At 34.3% G+C, this 9443-nt stretch overlaps 1 protein-coding gene across 5 annotated transcripts; it reads right to left on the bottom strand.

The window, feature by feature from the left end:
• Positions 1–56: 56 nt before the first annotated feature.
• Ars2 (arsenic resistance protein 2) lies at positions 57–9045 on the bottom strand. Of its 5 annotated transcripts, none has more exons than XM_077403799.1 (16): positions 8889–9045; positions 8387–8533; positions 7824–8129; positions 7209–7403; positions 5555–5621; positions 5209–5456; positions 4934–5118; positions 4741–4863; positions 4403–4644; positions 4106–4246; positions 3773–4018; positions 3513–3683; positions 3137–3399; positions 2743–3018; positions 2481–2597; positions 57–991 (listed from the first exon to the last, which is right to left on the bottom strand). In XM_077403799.1, the coding sequence occupies exons 2-16, from the start codon at positions 8503–8505 to the stop codon at positions 922–924; spliced, it is 2769 nt and encodes a 922-aa protein (XP_077259925.1). In that variant the 5' UTR covers positions 8506–8533; positions 8889–9045; the 3' UTR covers positions 57–921. The 5 variants fall into 5 exon arrangements, with proteins under 5 accessions (XP_077259925.1, XP_077259906.1, XP_077259895.1 ...); XM_077403780.1 differs by having other exon boundaries at positions 2481–2630; positions 4741–4866; XM_077403769.1 differs by lacking the exon at positions 57–991 and adding an exon at positions 1100–2271 and having other exon boundaries at positions 2481–2630.
• Between the last annotated feature and the right edge of the window lie 398 nt (positions 9046–9443).

Raw genomic sequence — 9443 nt, forward strand, 5'->3', positions numbered from 1 at the left:
TATCCTTTCTCTCGTTGCCCTTATCTCTTAATAATTGTAAAATAATAACACATTAGTGAATTACAGTGATCCTTTTATTGTGTTAAGCCTAAGACATGTTCACATACGTTATAAACTATAGATATTAAAACTATGTAAACCAATTTTATATCCCTGTTCATGAAAAGAAAGAAAAATTATCGATTTTATGTAGAATATGTTGTCATCATAATATAAACATAAACATAACATTATATTGTTATCTAAATCTATTTGCTATTTCAAATTGAAAAATTCAAGTAATATATAAAATACATAATATTTATTATGCACAATTTGATTCATAGAAGATAAATGAAAATCATTCATCATTTAGTAGAACGAATTCTCACTACCATTCGCGATTTATAGTTTATCATTTGTTTGGTATAATTTTGTACATAACTCATTCATGTCTTCCTAATTTTCTTGAGACAGTTATAAAGAAGTGAATGACGAGTTACGAATGAAAAATTGAAGTCTGTGTAAATCACGACTTGTGAATTGTATATAGTCTGGTGCTAGTTTTATACGTTTCATCCAAGTTTGATTTGGATTTTTTATTTTCACTTAATTTGATCAATGTTTAAAATCTTGTTCTTTTGTATATAAATTATGTATAGCATATATTTGCCTGATAATTCTTTCTTTTAGAAAATATCGAATATTTGTATGTGTGTGTGTGTGTTTACTATAACTAACTTTATTCCCGAAATTACTAATTGTAGATATATATATATATAGATATATATATGCGTATATGTATATATGTATGTATATACACAGGTATGCAATGTACACACTTGTGATTAATGACTTACAGAAAAAAATGTTACTGTGTTTCAAGTGGTTCTAAGAGACGTCTATATATTTTCATATTGATTAGTATCTTTTTTAATCATCTTATAGGAATTCGTCCGGTTCCCGCGGTGCATCGAGGTCTCGATAATGTATGACTGGTCGGAAATCGCCACTGCAATGTTAAATCTTTATTAGAAAAAATGATAAATGTTGATATCATTGCGTGTATATATGTATATATATATAATATGTGTGTATATACACGCAAAACAAAATAAATATAATAATAAAATATCTAACTAAAACATAATCGATAAATTTTATGTAATTTGTTTTTGATTCTATCATATATATGTAAGCGTATTTAAAACGTATTTAAAAATTAAAATTTTACGCATATGCGCATAATAAAGTTCGCTAAAATATCGTATGTTATTAAAAGTAATAATTAAAAATATAATTCGTAAATGTTATTAAATTAAAAATTAAATGTTAATTAAATATTAAAGTGTTATTAAAAATAATTAAAAATATAATTTCCTTTTTTATGTCACATATGCATATAATATATATAATGTGACTATTGAGCACGTTATGATTTCCCGTGATGACCAACCGGACATAGGGTTTAAACGGAAATGGGACAAAATAAAATGACATCGTTAGAGTAACACACAAATAGATTTATTTGTTATTCATATTATAAATTTGCAGCATCAACAGATCCTTAGACTCGTTTTTGATAGGACTGTATAAATTATGATTTTAAAACTATTTAATAAAGAGAAATAAAATATTCTTTTCTGCACATACAGGATGATTCTTTATTATTTCAAGAGATAAAGAGCTCAAAATACAAAGAAATATCGTAAAAAAGTTCAGACTTTATTTTCTCAGTTATAATTAAAGAAAATACACAAAGTGCATCCACTTTCAGTTATAACAAATAAAGCCTAAATGGTCCCTTCATATGACGTTTTTCTTTTTTCTTTGGGTTTTAGATTTACTCTTGAAATATTTATATTTAATTAAAACTCACCCTGTGTTAATATTCAATGTGTGTATATATGGATGCATACACATGCACCGATTTAGATTTCTTTTTTGTTTGTTTCTAAGTATATAATACCGGATCTCGATGCGCATTAAAGAAATTTGATTTATATTATAAATAACATTTAAAAGATTGTACTAATTTTGTAGTATAATTTTTTGATCGCCCTAGTTTATCTTATTTCATTTTTTTACCAATAGTGTGTTACGTAATGTATGAATATATGCATGAATATATGCATATATCTTAGAGAATCTGTAATAATATTAGCGTTTTTATGATTATTTTAAGATTAAGTCATTCATAGACATTTCGACAAAACTTAAAACATGTCCATGTCCGGCTGGTCCAAGTCATTATAACTAATAATAGGTCTTGATGTAGTATCTGGAGCGGCCCTGTAAACATTGTTATCACCATGTTCAGTCTAGTAACTTGAACAGGCCAGTGATACATTACCCCGATATCTTGACTCTTGTCTCGATTCCAATATAAAATTTATGCCAAAGAAAACTAAATGTCAACTATGTAGATTCTCTTTATAATTCATCAACCATCAACAGACTTTATTAATTAGCACTGAAACATAAAAAGAGGATTGTCTTACCGTCCTCGATTAAATCCGCCACGATTAGAACGTGGCGCACTAAATCCAAATCCGCCACCGTAACCAGAACCATAATTGCTCCTGTTACCGCCGAATCCACCACTGTAACTTCCGAATCTAGAAATATTTGTGGTTGTTTGCGTTGAGTACCTTAACGACGTTATTTCATGTTATCTTGATATTATTGATAAAATTCTTGATGATTTATACATATCATGATAATAATCGCCATTTCCTAGGTACTTGGAACTTTTGTACTTACGAGCTGCAACCATATGGCGAAAAATTGTCACGTGATCCTTCTCTCAGCGGAGCCTTGTTACCAGGATGTTCAGGAAGCTGAGGCCTTTTTGGGTCTCTTAAATAATTGTTGAAGTACTCAGCTTCCGCTTTCACCTCGGCAACTTTTTCAGAATGCTTGTTAAAGATGTGCTTGCGGATAAAATCGGGTCCCTTGAATTTCTTCCCGCTAAGAGGGCACAACCATTTATCTTTCGATAATTCTTGTGTGTTAGCTTGAACAAACTTCTCGACCTCACTATTTATATATTAAGGAAATATTGTTTAAGTTAATCGTCATTTTTTTTCAGATTTATACTTTTCATATTGTGTGTGTATTATATCTAAATATTAAATATAGAGGAAAAAAAGGATACACTTCGGCATTTTTCGCGCCTAATTTGTCAAAATCTTCGTCAGATAAAGTAGCAACCGGTTGTAGAAAAGCAGACATTTTGCTCTCAAAGTTGCGACAATATTCCGATAATTCTGCGCTTGAGACTTTAGCGGTGGGTGGGCATCCCCTCACGTGCATTATTCCGCATCTATTTGGCATCTCGTCCTCGTTTGGATACTCGCAGTGATTGTAATAATCAACGGAATGAACAATCCGCAAGTACAGCACTAATCTGTCTAATACCTGTAAGAACGAATATAACATTGTGTTCATTGATACATATAAAATATAATTACGTCACTCATCAAATTATTTTCTATATAGTCTAATTTCTATCTTATACACGTTTAATTTACCTTGATTAAAACTGGATCTCTCTCGATTGAACTATCTCCATCGCCGCCTAACTGACCCTCCTCTTGTTCACCTGACATACCTAGTAATTCTTCTTCTTCGGCTGAAGCTTCTTCTATCAAGTAGTCTGTTATGTTCTTTAATACTGGATTTTTAGATGACAATCCGAAAGCCTAAAATAACACGCAAAGTTTCACACGATCGTAAGCCACGTTTTTGCTTCTATTGGCATGTGATGTATATAAACGTAAATTTTACTTACAGCTTGTTCAACCTCGTTGCTACTTTGAACGGTCTTGTTTTCTTTGTCTTCTTCCTGTTTTGTTGCGCTTTCATCCTTCTTCTCGTCTCTCCATAGTCCTACTTTATTATCCAAATTGTGTACGATTTTGGCGCTAAGTTTAATATCATGCCTGACTATTTGTTTGTGAGATGTTAAACCATTCACTGATCGAACACGTCGTGATAAATCTCTGTTTACTATTGCTCCAAGCTCACAATCACGTAGCTATGTGAGACATAGTAATTAAAAATATTTATTTCGTTTTTTTTTTATATATATAACAAATGCACACACACATATGAGTAAACTTACTCGGATATTATTTAAACTCCAACAGATTTCTTTGATGTTCACTTGTCTCTCGAATGAAACCCAGCCACGACGGAACCATCGTCTCTCCGGCTGCGGATCCGCTATAGCCACACGTAAGAATCCTGGGAATCGCTTGCACATCTATATAAATATAATTATGTAATGTTATAATGTAATAAATGTCAATAAGTATCGTTAATGTGAAAAAAATTGCTCAAAAATTGCTCAAAATGTAGATTACTCAAGTATTTACAAAATATTTTACAAAATTTATTTATGGAAAAGATTTCAACCAACAGCTTCAACTTCTGCCTTGGTAATGGTCGGTGCCAAATTACGAAGGAAGATGCTACTCGTTTTGTGCAAAGCTCTAGGCTCCTTCTCTCTGTCTTCACTAGCCAAATCGATCACCGCTTCTGGTTCAATTGTAGACTTTTTATTACTTTTTGCTTCTACTTCTGTTTTAGTTTCCTGCTTCTCCACTTTAATGTCTTTTTCATCGGCACCTTCGTTATTAGCCTCTGTCTTTTCATTGGCAACTGTGATAACAATTATGATTTGCAAAAAATAAATACAAATACAATATTCTGATAACAATTCTACGTTTTTACAAAGACAAATTTAATTATACTCACGAGTCTCCTCTTTCGGTGTATCCAGTTTATTGTTGTCACTACCAGAGGAACTACTGCTACTGCTGCTACTGCTGCTACTATTACTGTCGGTACGTTTACGCTTTCTTGATTTCTCCGATTTTTCTGCTGTAATAAGAGAGCTTGTAACGCACATAAACGCAAACTTTTTATATAAAATATTTTAAATATATACCAGACTTATTGTCATCGGCAGTTTCCTCCGCATCTTTACTTTCCACGTTTTCGTTTTCCTTGACTTTGTTAGACTCAGACGTTGTACTTTCATCTTTTGCCGAGCTTTCAATTTCCATGTTAGCATTCTGATCATTTTTGAAATCTTTCTCCTCACGTTGTGAGTCGTCTACCTTATTTTCCTCGCTAAAATAAAGTGAATAGAAAAATAATTAATGTTCTTTTTTCACATTTCATATATCATTCTCAAAACATCTAGTATATATTGTACAATACCTATTCTCAGATTTCTTTTCTGTAGAAGGTTTTCTCTTGTGATCTTCTTTTTCCCTCAAAAAGTCTTTAGTTATTATGGGTTTAAGTGGTTTGACATTTAAAATCTGTAAATCTTCCTCTGTTCCCCCTTCCAGTTTAATAACCACTGCATCTAAAAGGTGTAACAACGAATCCGCTTGATCGGCATCAACAGACACTTTGTCTATGCTTCCAAATTTTAGCAACTCCAGAAAAATATCCACGCGTTTCTAAAGTCAAAAATCAAAATTTCTGTCAGTCCTGATAAATATATTAATGACTAAATTAGAAAACAGATACACATTATACATTTCAGCGTTGTATCTACCTTAAGCGCCGATACTTGCTCTTCTTTCCTTTTCACTGACTCCTCAGGATGGTATTTTATTTTGAACCTGGCGATTAATAGAAAAAAAAGCGATAAATGGACGTTCACGAAAATATCAATATAAATGATATTAAAAAAGTCCAGAATAGAAACACACATACGTATCAGTGACGCAGCTAGTTCTGTAATTTAAAAAAGGCAACGCGGATGAAAACGTGGATCAATTGGCGCATCTCTTTATAATATATGTATGCAGATATAAGGTACGTAAAACATCACAAAGTAACTTTTCAATGCCTTACGAAAGGTAGAGAACAATCGAAAAAGTAGATGAATGTTTTACTTTCTCATATTGTGCATGTACATAATATGTTCACAAAGTAAAAATTTTATATCATATTAATTATAATTCCTGTGTTTTACTTACAATAACTCAAATGTCATGTTATGTTAAATCTATAATTTATACGTAGCAGAGCGCATATAGAACAAAATACCCACGTGAAAAATAAACCATTAGTAAGTTTCAATTTAAAATTATAACTGCCGCCTTTTACATATATATAAATTAGGTCGTCATAATATCTCTTGAGACAAGTTTTTAATTAGCCGTGAATCGTCGCTTTGTGATTTTAATCCATATGTCATAATCGCTCGGAAATATACCTTAAACGTTTGAGTGCTTTGCATGTCGAAAAGTGCCGACGAGCGCCGGAGCTCGATAATGCGCTCAGCTTTTATCGCAATTCTTAGAACTTGAATATGCTTTACGCGAGCGAAGTGTTTTCTTCCCTAAGAATTTATTAAAAATGATCAAAACTGTACATATAGTAAATTTTATTTTTACTTATTATTTTACTTATCATGGCACTTTCCGATATAAAACAGAAGCACGAACATGCGCCGCTTGGTGTTTTTCGCAGATTTTTTACCTTCGACACTCAAACGATTAAACATGGTTGATAATATCAACATTGTCAGAGTGGAGCCTCACCTGTAGTCATATTTTTACTCGCACTCAGTTTTCTCGTCGACACAGAGTCTTATCGACAAAGGTATGCTCGAATGTAAAAATAAATAACGGGTTTAGAACGCGGCCTACGCGAGCAATGTTTGGGCTTTGCGCGCCCAGCTCGCAAATCTATCTAGCTACCTAACAGGCACTTCGTGTCTTCAGCGATGCGCGAGACGCGAAATTCATAAAATATCGTACGAGAAAATAAACGAGCGAGATGACCCAAGGTATAAGGCGATGGCGGCGAAATGCTGTAGGGATAGACAAATCTGGTCATATTGTTTGAAATTAACTACAATATATCGTATCTGCAATTTATCAGAGATTATAAATCGTCTTTCAGCTCTCCCAAGCATGTAGCCATACGTGTACATGCGTGAACAGAGTTCTATGCGACCAATCTCCTACAATGGCAGTGGTTTACTAAAAGTTAGTCAGTTTTGATTTTAACGACGTTGTTCACTCACTTAAGGGATATCAAGATAGCATTTTAGATAGAGCCAAATAGCCATTGTAAAAGTAAATTCTATTTTGCTATCTATTAAAAACGCCACGAAATCATTCAATCCTGAATAATATAACCATGCAACCCCAGAAATGAACATGTGTGAAAAAAAAGAAGAGTAAAAATTAATATACCATTCTTCGTCTTTATGGGCGACAAAGAACTCATTGAGCTGCTGCCTTCTGAATTCCAATTTGTACTCGTTGTAGCGTTTGATCGCTTCTTCGTCAGTAATGGTATCTTCTTGAGTACCGAGGAACGCTTTGAAGGACATCATGGGTGGCTGGGTTTCAATATTCGAATTACTGAAATTGCCAGCAACTTCTCGACTGAAAACAACATCGATATATCATGTATTCCTCAAAGATAATCACAATGTATTACAAGGATCAATCTATAATATATGCAATAATTTGGTCATATAGCAGTTTGTCATCATATAATTAGCAAGTTTTAACGCAGACATTACTTTGTGCATTTATTTAATATCTTGCTGTCAAGTGTGTGTGGGATGTATTTCTTTTTCTCTTTAAGTAGTAATAAAGAGAAGTGACTGTAGTTTTCTGCATTCAGAGATTTTTCTTATAAATATAAATAGTACCTTAACTTAGCTAATAATTTTGGAGTCAAACGACTCCGTTTTGGTGGAATCCTCATAAATCCTGCCCTCCTCATCATTTTCTATTTGTCATAGAGTCCAGCAAAATTCAGAAAAGAAGAAACACTTGGACATAACAAAACAAACGAACCTGCTGCTGTTATTATGATTGCCATAGTGATGGTTGCCATGGTGAGCAGAGGCATAATTGTCCGGGCTCCAAGAATTACCACCTGCGCCACCACCGCCGCCGCCGCCACCGCCGCCGCCGCCGCCGCTTCCACCATAATAATCGTGTCCGTATCTCGGCGGTCTGTCGTCCCACTCAAATCGCATTCTCTTTAAAGGTGGCGCCATGTCCTGGGATCTCGCAGGACTGTAACGATCGCGTCCTCCACTCCCACCGCCTCGATATTCTCGATAATCCGGACGTTGCCTAGGACGGCTGGACCACTCTCTATAAGAATTACTATCAGTGTGACTAGAACAGTAACAGCAACAAACGTAACAAAAAAAATATAAATCCATACGCGAGCGGCTATTAAATAGTAATTCTTCTCATTATTTCTTTTTCATGTGACAGAAGTTACAGGAGTTTTTTTTACAGATTGTATATTACGGAACGCAAGATAATTTTATTTCTCACTTATGAAACGGTTACTATAATTTAATTAAACCGGATGTATTCAAGACATATGTATATGTATTATATACCTATCAACCCAGTCATCACGCCTGCGATCGTCTCTCCGCTCTCGCGAATAGGATTCTGTCCTCTCACCTCTAAATTTATCACGTCTCTTTCTATCGTATTCGTCGTCAGAGTCTGCCATCTTTGCGAGATACTACACCTTTTTATATCTGGAAAAATACACGAGCTGTTTAATTAAGATACATAAAGTGGTTCAATGTGTTTGACACTGGGGTTAGGCGCAAAGTTATAATTAACGTAAACCAATACGAATGATCTTCTCCCACAAGGTTGTGATAAGAGAATCGGCGACAAAATCGGACCTTTCTTCTGCGCGCGAGCGAGTGTCCAAATTTTCAACATTGTTAAACGTTAAAATCGAATCTCCTCCCATGCGGAAAAGGACGCGATGGAAACAGCCATCGTCGCGTTCCAACGTGTTCCGCCGTATTTGCACATTGTCCGGGAAAACAGCCGTCGTGCACAAAGTAGGAATGTGGACAATACGATTGATTCTTTACTTACGTGTCACTCCACGACGCTACGATGCTACGATAAAAACGAACGAGTCTCCGATAAAATCACCCTTGTAAAAAACTTGGAGGTGAACGGTGTACCCGGGAACACTCTGCACTCCGCAGTCTGCGTCACCACTCAGTCGAGTCGATCTCCGTCTACGTGAACGTTGGCGCTAGCGGTCCGTTATCGATTCAACTCTCGCGTCTCGAATCGGCATGCGGCACCGCGTTGCACGAACGCGGGAAATTCAAATTTCTAAATTGACGCGAAAGACACGCAGAGCACGTGGACACATGAGGCGAACATCATCAGCTCTTTTTCATTGTTCAAATATTTAAGTATATAAATTACTTACTAATAATTTAATATAACGTATAATATTTAAAATTGTTATTATAACAATTTCTTTCAATTGTTATTATAACAATTTTCATTATAACTTTGTTGTTATAGTAAAACTGATGTGCAGTGTGCACATGTTCGAGGATTTGAGTTTAATCCACATAGAACGTAATATCGTAACTTTATCATAGCTTTAGCTGTCTATTTTATTATTAAATT

Source organism: Temnothorax americanus, unplaced genomic scaffold, assembly GCF_048541705.1.
Source record: "Temnothorax americanus isolate GAGA-0224 unplaced genomic scaffold, ASM4854170v1 Scaffold1, whole genome shotgun sequence".
Lineage (NCBI taxonomy): Eukaryota > Metazoa > Arthropoda > Insecta > Hymenoptera > Formicidae > Temnothorax > Temnothorax americanus.